This window comes from Oxyura jamaicensis, chromosome 1, assembly GCF_011077185.1.
Source record: "Oxyura jamaicensis isolate SHBP4307 breed ruddy duck chromosome 1, BPBGC_Ojam_1.0, whole genome shotgun sequence".
Classification (NCBI taxonomy): Eukaryota; Metazoa; Chordata; class Aves; order Anseriformes; family Anatidae; genus Oxyura; species Oxyura jamaicensis.
Window position 1 is genome coordinate 53,941,417 of NC_048893.1, and position 19,306 is coordinate 53,960,722.

The following is a 19,306-nucleotide window of genomic DNA, read 5'->3' on the forward strand; positions in this document are numbered from 1 at the left end:
AAGGAAAGGAAAGGAAAGGAAAGGAAAGGAAAGGAAAGGAAAGGAAAGGAAAGGAAAGGAAAGGAAGTTTCCTCTAGCCCAGAATCCTGTCCCTAACCATGGACAAATACAAAAGCCTTTGGAACAATGTAAGCAAAAGGCAAACACATTATGAAACTTTTGACTAATTCTACTCCAAATCCCAACCACTTTTGCTCAGGAACTTCCCAGGCTGGATGTGGTCTACATAAGTTTGGTAACCTCCACTGGGTCTCTCTTCCACAAATCTGACTGTTCCCCTCTTCAACACTTTAAAGCTCTCAGCACCACAAAATCCTTGGCAAACAGTTTGCCAGAATACGTTTAATAGGTGCTACTTTCTTTACAGTGTATGTGCATCCTTTGAAAAAGTTGCAAGTGGTACTCACCAATATGAAAGGTTTAGTGCTCCTTTCTCCAGGAGAGGTTTGCCCTAAAATTCTGGACAACTTCTAATGTGGGCAATGATATTTCATCTTCCTAATAACTCCCGGTTAAGTTATGTTAATAAAAACTAATATTCACTCCCACTTCTCCAAAAGACATTTGGTACAGCATTTCTAGGATCCGGAACCCCAATATTGTATGGTTTATGGTTATATGGAGCAGCTAAAGCATCTCATTTCAGTTCAGATAAACAACAAAATGACACTGCTTCCTCCCTTTATTTAGAAGTAATACGTAAGAGGACTATATACCAGGGATACTGTAAGAAGGAGCAAGTCTGACAGCAAGAGCAGGAGGAAAAAACATAGATTTACGTCTTAATGTACGAAGAAAACACCAAAGAAAATAATGCCATTGTAAGCATACCTATGCTGCCTCTAAACTTAGGTGAGGTTTGCTGAGCTTTCCTATAGAGGAAGATGAAGGGGTTCCCATATAATGAATGATGGCTATAAAATGCTTCAAGATGTTCTTCTGAAATATACAGCAGGCATGCAATATTTGTCTATTTATTTATTTTAAGATTTTAAGTGGTTGTGGGAATTGTTTCCAAATCTAAATACAGTGTGGATGGGCACATATGTGTCTTGGACTGCAGCAAATTCAACCAGATTTTTCATTCTTGGCTTATATCCTAGGAACAGGTTAGAGACTATAACAGATATTTTAGAATATTTTACAAGCTCAGACAGCAAAGTAACTCTGTATTATGCTGGGCACCACACAACCACAAAAATATCAACAGAACTGTGAGAATACCGAAAACAAACAGGAAAAAAAAAAATTACAAGTTTAGAGAGACTGATTCATGAGGAAAGATGTAAAACAGATAATTCTGTATAGAGGCCATAGCCCACCTAAGGGCTGGAGGACATTATAACTGTAAAATCAAATGGAAGGCATAAACAGTGAAAAAGACAGTACAAAAAGAAGACTTATACAAAAATGTATATGAAAGACTGGTAAGCTAAAAATATAGCAGAAATGTTAACTGGCAACCAAGACACCAAGACAAGATTTTTTTATCAATGAAACCTCTGAATTTTAGAATATGCTTTCAAATAAGAGATGTCATATGGCTTACGTGTACTAGACACAGAAGATAGAAGCAGGATAAGCTTCCTTTTTAAAGTGCCAGTAATGCACATGATGCTAAGACCAAAAATTTCAGGTACATTGGCTGATATGGACTTGAAGGTCCTTATTACTCAGATTACAGTTGTTTGTGTGGCAGAAGTGAAAAAAGAAGTGAAAAAGGATGAGAGTCCCAATTAGCTCTGCAGTGTATAGGTATCTCAAAGGGGAAGCCCAGTCCTATTTTTTTCCTGAATGAACCTGACTGAGATGATGACTGCTGTAAGACAAACATCCTCCCTAAATTCTATCACTTCACATAGGTGAACTCTCAGTGATCAGATGCCATGTTGCCACGATGCTCTATGTCTTTCAGCTTCAGCCAGATTTGTACTAATAACCTAGAAGGATCAGATTTTGAACGTATTTTTCTCACCAAAAAAAAAAAAAAAAAAAAAAAAAAAGAGCAAACATTTTAATTAATGAGATACTTGACATATAACACAGACCTCACTATCTGAGGAGGTCATAAGTCTGCTTCTCTCTTTGCAAATAAGCATTAGCGGGAGCTAAGTAAATGGATAAGAAAGCTAAAGAAAGCTATCCTGATTAGTGGAAATCCTTTCTCACGGCTGAATTACACAGAGGAATCATGGCTAGCTCTGCACTTGCTCTCCTTTCACCAGTGGACAAATGCACTAATTCCAATGGATCAGACAGAAATGGAAGTCACACTCCGGCGGACAAAAAGACGGCCCTACAATCCATATCCCCTCTAAGCTGCCAAAAGAAGATAAGAGGGAAACATTGCTCTGCCTGCTACCACATGGAAATACGGCATCCTGCTAATAACCACAAGATGCTGGTATCTCTAAACCAGAATCTAATCATGGTACTACATCAGAGGTGTATAGTATGTGAAAGTGTAATGCAAACTCCACATCACTGAACGTAGCAAAGAGCGTACGATGAATCATACTGCTCCAAAGGCAGCACACGGTTTGTGGAACCACAAGAGTCAGAAATTTCACAAGGCAATTAATATAAAGTCTCACCTGCTCTAAGCTAGGGCACAGAGAGAGTGTTTGTCAAAGTGAGGAAGGAAGGAGGGTACCTGAAATGTAACATCACTTTCCCCACTAACTGTAGCACAAGCAAAAATCGAAGACCACTAAAGGAAATGTAATACAAATACACGGGAGAGAGAATATTAAACTGATTAAATTAACCCTTGTCATATTTGATTCAATAAAGTTTCCCTCTTCTGAAATTATCTAAAGCTCCTGGAGAATTTCCAATTTTTCACAGAACTCGGCATCAAAATGATGCTGGCATTAGCAAAATATTTTTAAATTTTCTTATCCCATACAAACCTCAATTATCTTTCCTCCCTTCTAGGATCAATTAATCAAGATAGAAAAATCAAATCTCATTTTTGCAGCACCTGCCTTTCCTGCAAGATAATTTCAGTTGTATCACAACAGCCTTGGTCACTTTTTAACCTACCAGCTGCTGGGTTTGCATCCTGCAACTGAAAAGATATTTTCTTACTTAAGAATATACTCCGGATAAATATGATTCACAGTCCTTTGTAAAATGTTTCTCCTTGCAAAAAAAAAATAAAAATAAAAATAAAATAATAATAATAATAAAAAAAAAGATCAAGAAAAGTGTCCCCAGGTGGATTACAGAGCAGCGAATAGGTCTCAATGGCATTTTTATTGTTGCTATTGCTTGATAGAGCAGAAAATAGAAGCATCTTCAAAGGTATGTTTCCCCCAAATAAGCAATTTGGCATAAAGAGAATTCATATGCTGAAAAGATTTCAGTGAACTTTTTATGCCTGTATATACAGTAACTCTTCATTTACAACCCTCCGCCTCTCCTAGGTAAGCTCAGGTTGTAATTTTTTTTAGGTTTCTTGTCCAGCGTGGCCCAGATCAGAGATTTTGGATGCCCCTGGAAGGATGAACAACCAACACTACCTGAATGGAGCTTGTTGCTGCCTGCAGGAAGCACCTCTCTGAATACCCTGCGGTAAAGACGACCACATCTTGGCTGTGGCCTGTACAAGAAAAATAAATAAATAAATAAATAAATAAATAGAAAGTATTTCTGCCTTCTGCCAAGGCCAGGAGGGAGAGCCGAATGTTGCAGCCTTAGGTGCGGGAGGCAGCTTAGGGCTGTTTCCTCTTGTTTCGAGCAGTGTCTGCCAGAGCTGGAGGGAAAAAAGGACAAACTCCTGAATGTCTTCGCTTTTCTTCTCTCTGACCGGGTGGTTGCATCTTCCTGGCCCCTTCCTTCTGAGCAGAGTCCCGTCCCCGAAGCTGAACCTGATTCACCGCGATGGGTCTCTCTGAAGCCGCCTTCGTCTGCTGGGAGATGAAGAGCCCTCCTGCCTCTCCCTTATCAATAAAGTTCCCTCGTCGGTTTGCCGAGGTAATAGGTTTTCACAGCCAGGGGAAGGTGAGTGCCAAGGATTATTAATAGCGTTCCTTGATTACTTAAGCGAAAGATAAATGTGACACCGTCACCAAAATCCCTGAATACCTGATACCACTGAGGAGTGGGTATCACCTGCCGAAAATAGAAGGAGCGAGAGAGGTTATATAAAGGGGGTTCCTACCCCGAGTTTCACCTCTTTTTGACCACCTCCACATCTAACAACCTGTTCAAGCTTCCTTGGGAGAGACCCGAAAGGTAAGTAGCAAGAAAACGTTCAGACTTCCATAGCCAACGTGGATTCGCCTGCTCCCTGCAGGAACCCAGGACCTTTGCCTGAAGGGAAATAAATAAGGAAATTCCTCCATCCCTCCGGCCCTAGAGCCCTTCCCACAACCAAAACCCGAGAGACAAAGAGGTGCAAATCTTCCAAGCACAGAGGAGTGGCTTCCCGCCGATAAGACTCCAACTGAGAAGAAAGGGCCGTTAGGAGGGGGAAATGGGTGAACGAGTTGAGGGGGAGCGAGAAGAAAAAGCAGGGAGAAAGTGAGAAAATTTAAATAACAAAAGAGGGAAGGGAGGGGAGAAAGTGAACGAGAACTTAAGGGCTCGTTGGAGGGGATTTACTGAAGTGCTCGGTCATACACCACAGGTAAAAAGAAAAGAAAGCTCCAAAACACATGGCAGAAAGGAAATCGGTCTTTGCTGTAAGCGATGGGATGGATTTGCTCTCCTTGATGGGCTCATTAGGAAGATGAAAGGTGTCACCCTCTTTGCAAGGAACTCCCGGCTTTCTGCTTGTCTGAAGCTTGAACTTTGGCGTGGGGGCTTCTTGCTGTTCATTCAACTCTCCCTGACTCGCTTGCTTTGGACGAGGGGGGCTTGATTTCTACTTCATTTCCATGATGGTTTACTTCACTAGCATTCCGGCGCTAGTGGAAGGGGGAGCTGAGCTATACGAAAGCTTCTGTGCAGTCAACTTGGGAATCCACGGTGTCGATTTTGCAAATCGTTCAGGCAGCAAAATTGGCAAAACCTCAGCAAGAAAGAAAAACGCGTCACTCATCTCGGAGGGATGATGGAAAAAAGGCGAAGGGTCGGGCGTGAAGCTGCCGATTCGTGAAACACCTTTTCTATCAGAGTAGCATGCCAGCCTTGACTAAAGCTTGGAGGTTCAGAGCTTCTAGAAGGCTGCTGGCTGTCCTCAAAGCTGGATTTGTTTTTTTGGCACCTCTCACTCGTTTCTTTCTACGCTCAGGCCCCTTGCGCGCAGGAGGAGTCTGCTACGGGCTTGTGTTGCTGGCGGGGGCAGCCCTCCAAAATCGATGCGTGGTCAGCACAGCGGGGCTGACACCGAAATACGACTCTCCCGGCGGATGGGCAGCGGCCACCCTTGGTTGTAGGGACCTGAAAGGAGGCGCTGGGGCTCCAAGGGAAAGGGAACATCATCGAGGGGCTTGCAATAGGGTCGTAGGAAAGGGAAGAAGGCGTGGAGAGGGAAGCCCGGCTCCTGTGCAGATCGCACCGATGCTGAGCTTGGCAAAGAGAGGTGGATGAGGATGTCGGGTCAGGCTGGAGGCGTCTCCACTCGAAAAAAGAAGGGGCTTTTCTCTCTTCCATCGGTTAAGGAGAAGTAAAGAGACGCCACCCACTTACAGAAGATCATGCAACCAGCACGTTGATATCTCTCATAGAGAACTGTGCATTGATGGGACCGCATTCGACCCGTGTAAAACAGGCTACCGGGTTTAAACCTGGGCTACGCGAGGCTTTCCCAGCCCCATCCTCCCAGCTCAACCCTGCTAAAGGCAGGGCCCCGAGCACAGCCCCGGCCCTGCCCGTTTTCCCGAGGGAGGTGGACTCCGCTCCCCCATCCATCACCGCTGTTTGTCCTTGGAGAAAACAAAGCCTCTCTTGTATCCTAGGAAATATATAGAAATAGGGGGAAGGAAAAAAAATCCAAGGAGAGAAGAATGACAGTCCCTCCCACAACGAAGGCACTCTGTTTAAAAAAGAAAAGGAAGAGGAAAAAAAAAAATGGGACCCCAATGTCACCTCCTCCTCCGCCCTTCTGCGCTCAGTGGCACGCTAATGACTCACCCGTCGGAGCTGAACTTGGGCCGCGGAGAAGAGGCTGGGGGCTCGTACTTTTTTTTTTAAAAAAAAAAAAAAAGCGCTGAGGGATTGCGGAGGGGAAGCAGAGCTTTCGCAGCAGCCTCCTCCTCCTTTCCCAGGCCGCTATCTCGTTTCAGGACAAGGGGCCGGCGCGTTATTGGGTCGGGATTCATCTGCTGAGAGCAGCGCGGGGATGCTGCGGCCACGCTGCCTCCCTCCCACGTCCTTCCTAAAGCCGAGATGCTCACACTGAGATGCCCACACTGAGATGTCCACCCTGAGATGCCCACTCTGAGATGCCCATGATGGTCCTGCCGAGCTCTGCCCTACTACAGGGCCCTAAAACCTTGGCTGCCTCAGCCTGCTGGCTCCTGCCCATCCCGCAGCCCGAGTTGCGCTACCTGCCGCGCTTGCCGCGAGAAACGGGAACGGGTTTTTGGGGCAAAGCAAAGCCAGAAAACAGGCTGGGCTTCCTCAGGCTTGGTGCCGGCTCTTCCGACGATGCCGGGGAGCTCCCGGTCCCCTCCCGAGGTCCCCGGCGCTGCACAGGAGCCCGGCACGAGCGCGTTGTCACCCTCCCGTCTCGCCTCGCCACATCGTGTCGCGGAAGGCTCTGCAGCATATTGTGCATTACAACCGGGAGCTGTGGGATTCGCAGGGATGTGATAATTAATTCAGCGAGGATGATGCTTAATATGGAGTGGCCCGAAAGAAACGAGGTCTAAAAGGAACGGGTGCGCGAAGGGGAGGGGTGGGGGGAGGCAGAAGGGGGGAGACGTCTCAAGGCTCTGAACGGCACGGCAAATGCTCCAAAGCTCCATTACATTCGCTCGCCGACCCCGAGAGCGGCTTGAAGCTTGGCATATGCCGCAGCTCCTCGGTCGTCACCGAACCTAACCGGTAAATCTCGTCCCGACTTCCTAAAGAAAAGAAAAGAAAAAAAAGAATAATAATAATAAAAAAAAAAAAGAAAAAAAAAAAAAGGACCCGGCTCTGCACCATCGGCTCTTCCACCGCACCCGAGAACTTGACCTTGGCACAACTCCCCCTCTGCTCTGGCACTGCTCCAGCGAGGCTCAGCCTCCAAATTTCCCGCTGGGGGCGAGCCCCCCCCCTCCCCTTTTTACTTCCCTCCCTTCCCCAGCCCCACTAAAAGGCATTCCCGTCCCCCTCCTCCCCGCAGCGGGACCGGGGGGCGACCCAGCCCCGTGGCACTTGGCCACACGCCGCTAACGGAGCTGGCGCCGGGCCAGCCTCTCCCGGTGTGCCATCCCCACACAGCACTGCAGCTTTGGTCATATGAGCAGAAATGATGAGAAAAGCACTTTTTTAATCTTTTCGCACTTGCTTCCCTGTTCAAACAGTTGCAGGATGGCTATGACTGACGTGCTCAGCGCTGAGGATATCAAGAAGGCAGTGGGAGCCTTTTCAGGTGAGTGCTTTTTTTTTTCTTTCTTTTTTTTTTTTTCATTTTTTCTCCTCCCTTTCGTCTCTTCAGCCTAGGATAGCGGTGGATTTTTTTCAGCTCGGGGAAGATTAGAGGATCCGGCTAGATAAAATATCAAAGAGGATGTGTTTTCAGAAGTGCAGCGGAGGCATGACAGGTTTATCAAGCACAGGGCTGCATCCTCAGCAAAGTTGCTCTGCACATTACAGAGGAGAAATACTCATTCATTTTTAAAGGGAGGCAAGCAGTGACTGCAGACAGACTTTGCTTCTAACGACAGGAGACTTTCTGAGGGAACAAAACCCTGGCCGAACTAGGGCGGATTGCGTCCTGATGCAGGACAGGGGAGCCAGCCGTGGATGGCGACAGCTTATCCGTCACCCCCGACATTCAGTTTCAAGTCTTGCAGAACTGCTCCTTCGCGTTTCAAGGAGACAAGGAACCGCTCTTTTCTTTCTTTCTCTGCGGACCCCCTTCGGGTGGGCTTTGCTTTTCGGGATGGAGCAGAAGGCTCCGTAGCAGAGCAAGCGGGTGCACTGCTGGACTGCAGAAGCTTTCTGCAGGACAAATGTCTGCAGCGGTCAATGCATCCCTCGCAGACTCCTCCAGATTTCAGATATCCCCTATCTCATTTATTCATGGAGACCCCTGAAAGCTGACAGCACCCCCCCTTGGTGCTTCCGGAGCCCCAGAGTGTTAAGGTTGCTCCCTGCTCCCCAAACCACCTGGCTGCCCCTACGACCCGGGATAGCAGCCTCTTTCTCTCCCGCTCTGTGCTGTGACCTTCCCAAACAGGCACAAGTGCAAAACCGCTGAGCCCGAACAAACTCAGCAGCCGGAGAGTCGCAGGGACCAACAAACTGCTTTGCTCCATCCAGCAGCTGTTTTTCTCATTAGCTTCCATTCTTCTAGGGCCGTCTCCAAGTCCCGGAGCAGATGCAATTAGGAGCAACTAATGACAGATCTCATTCAAGCAGATCCCGAATGACTGAGCCTCCTTAATTTTATGTAATAGGAAAAGCTGCGGTAGGAATAAGGATGCATTTAAAATAAATAAATAAGTCCACAGCATGTCTTGGAGGTCACTCTATTAGATTTAAGGTTATCTGGGTAGGACAAATGCAGGTGCATTTGGACAGGAGAGGTGGAACAGGTAAACCCATTTATCCCCTCTCCGATTTCCAGGGCTCTGTTTTTTCCCCGGTGACTGTGCCTACAAGGTCCTGCAGGCAGCAGAGCACAGCGCTCCCTTGCAGTGCCTGATCTTACAAATCACGATTGCACATGTCTTTAGAGGCAGAAATGCAATTCCCTGATTTTGAGTAAGTCTTCAGGAAAAACAGAACAGAACTGAAATAGCCATGTGCTCTGAAACAGATTTTGTCAGTGTTAGGCTCCGTGGGTGAGTAAGAGTTTTTTTTTCCAGGGGTGGAAATGTCAAAAAGTGGCAGTGATCTAACAGTCAGGGTTCGGTCTCAGAAGACTGTTTTAGTGTAAAACTTTGGGGAAAAAAGGAGGGTGCGGGGGGAATTAAGACACTGAAATGAGAGCAAGCAGGTTAGACTTCAGTTTCCAACTCTGTCACAGAATTTCTTCGTGACCTTGGGCAGGTCTCCATCCCTCTCTAGCTTAGCTCTTCATCTGCAAAACAGAGACACTGACCCTTTCACCCTTTGATTATTTAAATTAGTGTTTGTGAAGCGTGGACTATTACAGTGCAGATATCTAGCTCCTACCACAGCTAGGCTAGAATTTACTTTTGGCTCCCAGGGTAGGACATGCAGCAGTAAGAAAGAAAATGTATGTGTGTATGTTTTAATGATTTTTCTAAGCAGTTGTCTGGCTTTTCATCTCCTGTAGCAGCTGAATCTTTTAACTACAAGAAGTTTTTCGAGATGGTAGGATTGAAAAAGAAGAGCCCAGAAGATGTGAAGAAGGTTTTCCATATTCTTGATAAGGACCGGAGTGGCTTCATTGAAGAGGAGGAATTAAAGTAAGTAAAGATATGTCCTTTCTCAAATAATCTCACCTTAAGAATCTAATTCCCTATTTTTTATTTTTTTCCCACAAGACTCTATATAATAACATACATACAGTTCAATCTCCTGCCTAGTATTTGTGTACAGTAATCAGTTGTTTGCTGATTATATGTCCTAAAGTGTGTTGGAGGTACTAGTTGTAGCTTTCACTGCAGGATCCCTCAAACACATGAATTATCAATACCTCACAGACAGCTCTTCAGTTAAAATGAAGTTTCAGAGTAAAGCACTCTTCCTGACTGACAAAAAAAGAGGGCTATATCCATCTGGATTCCACATCATATATCAAAACAGTGATGCAAATAAATACAAAGTAAAACAGTTCTGAAAAAGACCTCTTTCTTTCTTTCTTTTTTCCATACATTCTTTTTGCCTCCTCTTTAGGTTTGTACTGAAGGGCTTTACCCCAGATGGCAGAGACCTATCAGACAAAGAAACAAAAGCTCTTCTGGCTGCTGGAGATAAGGACGGTGATGGTAAAATTGGCGCTGATGGTATGTAACTAGAGAAATAAACTTTGCTAGTAAAAATCGAATATTACTATATTGCTCTTACATAACAAGAACTGGGTAACTCTAGGAAACACTGGGGGCTGTGACCTTCTGAAGGGCACAATTTGGATTTAATGAGATGTGAAGTCTTGCTACATTTTCCATACCTTACTTGCAGGCTTTAGGGAAACAGGAGCCGAATTCTGACACTAGAGGGGGCAAGAGCTTACAGAAACCGAGATGTAGTTAAGGCACCCTACAGCACAAGGCTAAGTACAACACAACTTCTTTTAAAATCAGTTTATTTTTTCTGTTGATTTCAGTGTGGTGAGGGTCAGGACACTGAGACTTTAAAGAGGGGCTTGACTATGCCCCTTAGTCTTAGAGAAGAGAAGCAAAAATCTTGCAGATTTTTCTAAAGATCTGAAAGAATATCTGCATTTCTCCTTGATGATTAGTAAAGAAAAAAAATAATGCTTTGTTAGGTCATCCAAAGTCTCACAATGTTCTTAAAATTCAAAGTACAGTCAGTCTGGGATGGCACTTCTATACTATAACAGTCTATCCAGTTTTTGCTAGTTCTTATGTGGGTCTTCACAGCTAAGAAAGCTTGTCACTCCCTTTTTCTAAGTATGAGAACTGAGAGGGGAAAAATTTTCTCTCACAATATTGCTAAAAAAAAATAAAATAAAATAAAATAAAATAAATGTTGTCTTCAGTTCCCCATTGGGATAAATCAAATTAGGCCACAAAACAACAAAAAAATACTTTTCCTTTTTTTTTTTTCCCTCTGTATCCCTGAGACACACTGGAAGAGACATGAAGAGATGCATTTCTGAATTACATCTTTCCTCACCGCAGGAGATAATAGCAGGGGTTTGCGGTGAGAGTACTAAATCACCCAGACAGCAGGCAATTGCTAAGTTTTCACCTTACTGATAAGCCATATGATAGGATCTAAACATATCTTAAAAAAATATATAAATATATTTGTTACCTGATCTCTGAGATTATGTCCAAATAAAAAGCAATTAAGAAAGGAATAAAAGAAATAATGAGGCTATTTAACATTGTCTCCTAGTTTAGAAGCTCAAAAAATGGCTTATACCATCATCCACAGACGTTAGTCAGGTGATGTATCAGCTAAGTGGCCTATTCATAGCACACTGGCATATCAGCGACTATGATCCTGTTTCCAGTCTAAAGCCTCTTTATTTATCAGATCATGATTATATTATGGTTGCAGAGGAGCAATTGTGAAGCATCCAGGGGAAATTTCTGCTAAACTTCAGCAGTATTATTGAGCCTGAGGAGTGTGTCATTATCTGACATTTCATATGCTGTTTTATATGGTTCCTTCTCATTCCCATTAAAATGAGTGGCACTGATACTAAAATTAGTGGGCACAATTTTCAGAAGAAAACTTGATTCAGGTAAGTAAGCTTGCAGCTGATTGGGCAACCTCACATCAGATACATTCTCAGTTACTCCCAGAAGGCTGCAAACGAAAAACTACCTCAATTGGAATAAAATAAATACTTTGCAGAATCATTTTGGCTTATATGAAAGAACACAGCACTAATATGTTGATGCAAGATTGACTATAATTTTTTTTTTAATTGAAACAATGCCTGAAAGTTGGTACCTAATAAGCGATAGGAAACACCTCCCCTTTTCCCTACCTCTTTCTTCTGCAGCTTTTACTCTTCCTTAACTCTGAGCTGGAACTATTCTGAATTTACACTAGATAATGAGAATGAAAGTGGTTTATTTATTTATTTTTTCCATTTTGCATTTTCTAACCATATCCCTACTATAAAGCATATGTTCCTTTTCTGTTTCTTAAATATGACGCCAGCAACAAACTATTACACCGGAAAGGCTTGAAATACATGCAAAGTTAAAAGCTGGGACGGTGACCAAAAGGTGAGGATGACAGATACTTCACACCTTTTCCTTTGGTTCATAAATCCAACTCCAGATTATAACTGCCTACCTAAATAAAATGCAAAGCACAAGTGTACATCACATTAATATTCAATATTGTAATGCTGTATTTCTCTTACAAACCATTGGTTTGTTTCCTTGTCAGGGCACCACCTTCACCACCTTTACCCCTAGTTTCAACCAGCCTCATATGTCACTAAATGAGCATGAACACAAAGCCTTTCATAGCAGTTAATGCTAATTCACAAGATGGCCCTTGAACTCTGTCCCTTGAACTCAGCCCATAGCAGCTGGGTTTCCTGGATTTTTTTACCACCTCATAGAATCATATCTCAGCTGTATCATCACAAACATTATTCTCAACTTCCTAATCAGCATTTCTTCTGTTAGTACATGTTTTTCTCTTAGGTCTGCTGCTCAAGGCCTTTTTTAATTTCTGCAAAACAGTTTAGCTCTGAAATTAATTTGCCAATTTACCACTTGTTTCAAGATCTGTAATTTGAGGTTGATTTGCCAGTTTCAAACAGTTGAAAATGTGTAGCATGTTCATGCAAGACACGATCACCTTCTGTGTGATGCCAAGCCCCCTCCATTTTCCATTGACATGAACAGAAGGTGAGGAATCTGGAAAAAACGCAGGCGAAATCCAGGTTACCTAATAAAACTACGAACATTAGCTTTCAGATCGGATTGGGAAATGATGCTGAAGCAGAACTGTCAGGACAGAGGTAGAAACAAAAATGAAAATTTCTGCTCAAAATGTTTTTTTTTGAAATCTGTTCTGAGTGCTAGCAGTAGACACACATTACCTGCCTTTTGTTTTTCAATAAACTTCAGAAAGTACATAGGGAATTTTCAAAGAGTGGGCACCATAGATAGAACAAATCAAAAATAAATAAATAAATAAATAAATAAATAAATAAATACTGTAAGTCAAAGTCTTTTACTCAATACAGTTCAACTTCTAAAAATATTTATGAATATTTCAGGTATTTTCTTAAAAAGTTGCTAAAATGAGGCATTGTACATTCAAAATTACAACTGGTAAATCATGACCTTGACACAGATAAAAGTCATCACAAAAGAGAAAAAACCTTTTGGAAGTTTTTCTTTTCTTAACCATCTTTTTGCTCTAATGTTTTCTGAAATAAATTATTTTAGGTCATTGTTTACAAAGTTTCCTAAATAGATTTGATAACATTTTTAAAAAAAAAAAATCTGGTCAGAAAAATTACTTTATCTGACAAAATAGACTAGCACCCGTAATTGAAAACTACTATATGGGCATTATTAATTTTGTTTGCAAGGCAAGTTGCGACTGGAGAAGAGGATGCAGTCAGTCAGAAGATTTATCTCATTAACAGGCCATTTATAGCCAATAAACATTGACAAAAATGCCCAACATGCAGGGGCTAGTGTGTAGTGCCTTATCTCAGGAGTTTTGCATATATGCATATGCTTCCTAACACAGCGGTGGAGCTAACCTTCATATGAAAATAAATGGCAAACTAGTTAATGAAATCATTCAACTGGAACATCTCTGAAATATTTAAAGTACATTGAAAATCCTGGAAAAAGTATAAAGTGCATGGTAGCTATTCATGAAGGACTATTTTACGGTTTGGTGGCTATCAGAAAGTACCCTTGAAATATATTGCCATTAAGTGATAATATTACTATCATAATGTATTATAGAAAAATTTTGGCTGCAAGTTAAATAACCTTTTCCAGATATATTCTGTAGATACAACTTGCTTTAAAAAGGATTTAATTTAGCAGTAGCAAGTACGACAACTTGTTCTAATAGAATATGCATTGTTAGTTTTCCCTTTTGGAAAGGTTTCATCCCTGGGAGTTCATGTTTCTCGCTGTAGGATTTATTCACACAGTGATTTAATAATCATTATTTTCCTTTTCTGCCCAGAATAGTCTGGGTTTCTATCACAAGTGCTTTATGTTATCTCTTAAATTCAGTTTGCAACACTTTCGATCTATGTACCCCCACTATGTAGAGGATTTATGCATGTTTTATGTTAAGTAATCTGCATAACTAATCCTAATTTGGATTTACATCTTTCAAAATGATGGACAATTGTGGATTTAATTTAAACCCTCTGACACTTATTTCTCAGTCTGGCTTGTCAGTATTTGGCAAAATGTTTTCTGGACATGTCTATCAATAGTGCTATCTGTTCGTACAAACCAATCAGTAAAGATTTCACTGATTTAGAGATGAGCATTTTTCAGCTGAACATCTGAATGTTCTCTAAAATGCCTAATTTTGCCTTCTACCTCTTTTAGTTGAAAGACATTACTCTTCATTATGTCAAACTTCAATAATGTCCTCTTGAGCCTTTACAGATGGCTACTTCCCCTATTTGTCATTTTCCCCTCAGCTGATTACGTTAAACCCATAAACCACTCTGTGTATCCTCTAATCCTTTTATCATCTTTGTTTCCCTTCTTGGGATTCCCTCCAGCCTTTCATTTTTAACGCTCTGAGGCACACACAACTACTGTTCAAGGTATCCTCATGTGTGAATGGTCCAAGGTTAGATGGAGCTAGGAATTTTAACCTCCATGGGTAATACAATATTCACAGAGTGCAGCGGGCCAGGCAGCTACTTACTGAGATACAAATGTGCCTTTTCCATGCTTTATCACCCTGCTGGAAGGCATTCTATATATTAAAGCATAAAATAACCCCAAACTGCAAATAGATACATTTATATAAATATTATGGATGTAACACCAGTAAAAGCTACAGGGCCCTTTGAAATCACATGAATTTTTCTCATTATCACCAGTGTGGCCAAGATTGCTATGTAGGTTTTTACAGCAGAGTCAGCCTGTTCTTTCTGTAATCTGTCATTTTCCATCAGTTTGCCAGTACAAAATCCAGTTTGAATGTAATATACTTATAATATAGGGACATAAGTACTCTGAAAGACTCATTAATGAGTCTCTTTGCCAAACTTTGATATAAAGGAAATTTATATGACTGCAAAATTAAATTTTGAATTCTTGCATTCATCCCATTGAGATTTACAAAGGAATAACAGGAAACTAATCAAATTCTTCACCTGAAAAGCAGTGGACATTTTTGACAGTCTGGCATGTATAGCATTCCTTTCCCTTAGCCTCAGAAAATTCTTTCATGTCACTATAAGATTTCCTAAGTCATACTTTCACTTTAATTAACTTGGGTTTCTTTGCTCTTCTTTTATTGTGACGTTTCTGCTACATCAGTGACTCTGTAATCATTGTAATATGCTTCCTCCTTCTTGACACCTTCCTTTTTTAATATTTTTTTTTTCCCTTCTCCAGAATTTGCAACTATGGTGGCTGAATCATAAAGGCTTTAACCAATGCAAACCCTTCACCCATCCTTCACTGCCCAATTCCAACCACCTCCTGCTGACTGCTTTGGCTCCTGTTCTATTTATTTATGCTATTTTATACTCCAGCTCTGTTCTCTGCAATCCTGCAACTCTGTAATTGTGCTGAAAGACACTGTTAAAATAATAAAGGTCACATCAATCTGGGCTTTATTCTCTCTCACTATCACTTATTTCATATAGGCTTGACACACGTTGAGTGAAAATTCTACTTCCCCCTCCCTCTGCTGATCCCCCTGCTGCTTTATCCCTAATTAGGGTAAAGTGGGAAGAAATTTTAATAATAATAATAATTTGGGATAAAACGTGTATAAAATGAGTCAAATTCAGTTCAAGTTCCGAAACGTGGCAGAAAGGACTTCATTATTTTTAAGCCATCCCTACTAGATGGGTGCATACTCATAGCCTGGAAAATCTCTAGTGATGGCAATTACCCAACTTCATTTGGCAGCTTGTTCTTTTGACTTAATCAATGTTACAGCTAAAACGTATTTCCTAATTGTTAGCCTACATCCTCCCTGCTGCATGTTGATCAGTAAGTTATTGGCGATCAGTAAATTATTTGCATCATTTGCTAAATTTGTCTGGTGGAGGGGCATTTTTGGCTAAAAGATTTGACAGAAATATCAATCAGTGCCAATCATGAATATGGATAACCTCATAATCTATTAAAATATGTTCACTTTTGAAATGCAGGATATATTTACTAGCAGTCTTACACAACTATCTAGGACAGAAAGAATGGAATTTCAGGAAAGGGAGCACCAAGATCTGGCTGTGATGCTGCTGTTGACACTCCCGTTGTTAAACTAGCTTATCAAAAAAATCCCATCAAAAACAACTCTTCTAAAACTTTACCAAAAAAGGTAAATAACTTTCTTTGAGTTAAGTACAGGAAACTGAGGCTCGAGCTAAGGAAGTAACTAGCCAATAGTAAGCCATGGCAGAGCCTTATTTCCCAAATCCTGGTCAGTACCTTTGAAACCAAGCTACTGCTTTTTATTTTTTTTTTTTTTTTTTTTTCTTCTTTTTCTCTCTTATTTTTTTTTAAATCAAAGAATAAACGAGGGAGGAAAAATCACTTTCAGGCAACATTTTCCCCACATCTTGACAGAACATTGATTACTACTGCAATAAAAAATAAGGATATTTGACATTTTTTGATTCCGAACTCTTCCCTGCAGCAATAATACCTTGCTCCATTCTGATTATCACTAATTAGTATTGTAAAAAAAAGGTACGACTGAAACACTGTCACCATTACATTGTACAGAATACCATTCTCTGGCACAGCAATTACCAATGCTACTTGCAAAGCCAACAAACAATCCCTAAAGCCATTCTAGATTTTCACTCTATAGCCACTTACAAGGAAGATTTTTTTTTTTTTGCTGAAGCTGCTGTTCATTCAAAAGAAACCCTCTGGTTTTGCACAATGTATATATGGATGTGAAAAAAAAATGTATTGATTTTTAAGTACCCAAATAAAGCAAATGAAAATGGATTGCAATGAAGCCGGTTGTTTATTTTTTTCTCGGCAGTTGCTGACCTCAAGTGGTAATAAAGCATAATTACAAGAGTATACTGCGGTACAGAAAAACATTAGGAATCCAGCTACTGAAGTGTCATGAATAAAGGTCCACGGAATCACAGTATTGCCATAAAAATCACTATATAATCAAAGCTTTTTATATTCTCTGTCTATTTTTGAACAAGCAAGGACTTATATTTAATACATCTCTGTATGGCATGAAAACTATTTTTTTCCAGTGCTGTACCAAAAAATAGCACAATAGCACAAAATGCAAATAAACCTAGCCACTGATGAGTCTAAACAATTATTTACAGGAAATTATTGGAAATAAAATACGTTACAGAAACATATTTTACTGGTACAAGTAAAATATCTGGGGATATTTTACTGGTACAAGTCTGAAGACCCCACTGATTCTCGCATCAGTCTTTCTTCCCATTATTCCCTCAGCCACTCCTGAACAAGTGACACTCAGGGCCAAATTTGAGCTAAAAATTTCCACTACTCAGTAATGGATAAGATTAAAAGAAATATCCTTTTACTTTCATATAGAAAATGTTAACATACAGATACCACTTACAATGGGTACAGAGGCACCCAAAATAGAACCTACATTTTTCATGGTAGACAGTACTTGATATTCAAAACAAGAACTAACACCCCACTAGCCATGTATTTGTTCAGTTTATTCAAATATGCAGCTTCCATACTTAGACACCCCATGTCATCAAAACTCACAAAATCAGTTTTAAACAGTTATTGTTAACTGTATTTTAAATTCAAAGTTCAAATTTCAGTATTTTGTGACTTAACAACTAAAGGAAAAACAAAGAGGTGTCTAATAAAAATACATTTCTGCCTGAACATAAAATGACTGTTTTATCATTTATTTAACTATTACTATGGCTGTTGATTCCTCAGTGTTTATCTTAGACTCTTATTTCTGCCTCCCATGTTGCTTCCAGACCTTCCCCAAATCTTGAATTGTTCTATTTCCAATTAAGAAAAACTCTCAGAATTTTCACGACTGCTTCTGTTAGGTGGAAGTTACCTAGCTGCAGCTCAAAATGCAGCAAAATTAAAACCAGCATTTTAAAGTTACAGTAAAATATAAAATTGAACATTTTTTATAATGTATTAAATCATTCATTTTCATATCATTCATTTTAATGTCATTAAGGCTGTCACAGAAATTACTTTGAAAACTGAAGAAAGACGAATTTGCTACAAAATTAAATGGGGCCTTCAGCAGAGTGTAGATTATAATATGCTTGACAAATACCAAAAAAAAAAAAAAAAAATCCACATTACCCTGTAATGTACTATTTCATACAGAAAGATGTGTTAATTTTCACATGCATAAGCAAAGGAGAGAAATGAAGTTTTTCTAGGAAACGTTCACCTTAATTTTCTTAATTGGCATCTTTCAGCGTCATCTCTGTCATGGACCATAAGTGTTCTGTAATTTTCTTCCCTGTTGTAATAGAGTACAAGTTATAAAAATAAAATAAAATAAAATAAAATAAAATAAAATAAAATAAAATAAAATAAAATAAAATAAAATAAAAAAACTCCAACCATCACACTGAAGACACCATCCTTTTATTAGATATATGGCCAATGGTTTGTAACAAGGCATCTGGGTGATTTAAGGTATGAAAATCATGTTTATCCCCATGAAAAAGGTATTACTTGTTCATATTGATATTATATATTGCTAGGAAAGAAATACAGCTCTCTCTCAGCTGCAGCTCAAAGGAAAGAGCCAAATCCTCAAGTTATAGACAAAACATGATTTCCTGACAAATGACATCACAATAACAAAAAAGATTTACACCAACAGACCATCACCAACATTAACATTTCTCAGATCACCATTTTACCATTACCAAACCTTTAACCATCAAATTCATACTTGTTTATGCTTTACAGGGTCCTGCCAAGCTTTTAATGGAGTGTCATGGATCAGCAATTTTCCACATGCCTTATTTTGGGAATCAATGGACTGGAGGCCATAACACCTGTTCAGTTTGCAGAAACTGAGCTAGAATTCATAATTACTGTCTATCCACTCGTCCTGAGCTCATCACTGCCTAACGTCCCATGTTTGCTTCCACTCTTCTCTTCATCAAAGCAAAGTTTGCTCACTTGCTTATTTTGCCTTTTCTGACTTTGCATCTTTTGGGGGAAAGTAAGGACACTTCTCCCTAGTTTCTAAGTACTTTCAGTGATTGGAAATGCAGTTCACACTCTCCTTTCCAGCTACACACAGTTTTAACAAAGCCTCTGCATTCTAGTATCTAAACATGTATAACATTCCATCTGAAACAGTTAATATTGTTGTTATGGAATTA

At 40.5% G+C, this 19,306-nt stretch overlaps 1 protein-coding gene across 2 annotated transcripts; it reads left to right on the top strand.

The window, feature by feature from the left end:
- Positions 1 to 6,858: 6,858 nt before the first annotated feature.
- PVALB (parvalbumin) lies at positions 6,859 to 16,922 on the top strand. 2 transcript variants are annotated; one of them, XM_035339972.1, is made up of 5 exons: positions 6,859 to 6,996; positions 7,461 to 7,528; positions 9,404 to 9,536; positions 9,967 to 10,076; positions 15,348 to 16,922. In XM_035339972.1, exons 2-5 carry the CDS (start codon positions 7,468 to 7,470, stop codon positions 15,374 to 15,376), a joined length of 333 nt encoding a protein of 110 aa, XP_035195863.1. In that variant the 5' UTR covers positions 6,859 to 6,996; positions 7,461 to 7,467; the 3' UTR covers positions 15,377 to 16,922. The 2 variants fall into 2 exon arrangements, with proteins under 2 accessions (XP_035195863.1, XP_035195857.1); XM_035339966.1 differs by lacking the exon at positions 6,859 to 6,996 and having other exon boundaries at positions 7,374 to 7,528.
- The last annotated feature ends 2,384 nt before the right edge of the window (positions 16,923 to 19,306 follow it).

Excerpts from the sequence above, each read along its gene's own strand:
- PVALB (XM_035339966.1), top strand. The coding sequence starts at position 7,396 with ATGAGCAGAAATGATGAGAAAAGCACTTTTTTAATCTTTTCGCACTTG. Across the intron at positions 9,537-9,966 it reads ATTGAAGAGGAGGAATTAAA|GTTTGTACTGAAGGGCTTTA; the intron begins GTAAGTAAAGAT and ends CCTCCTCTTTAG. Across the intron at positions 10,077-15,347 it reads TGGTAAAATTGGCGCTGATG|AATTTGCAACTATGGTGGCT; the intron begins GTATGTAACTAG and ends TCCCTTCTCCAG.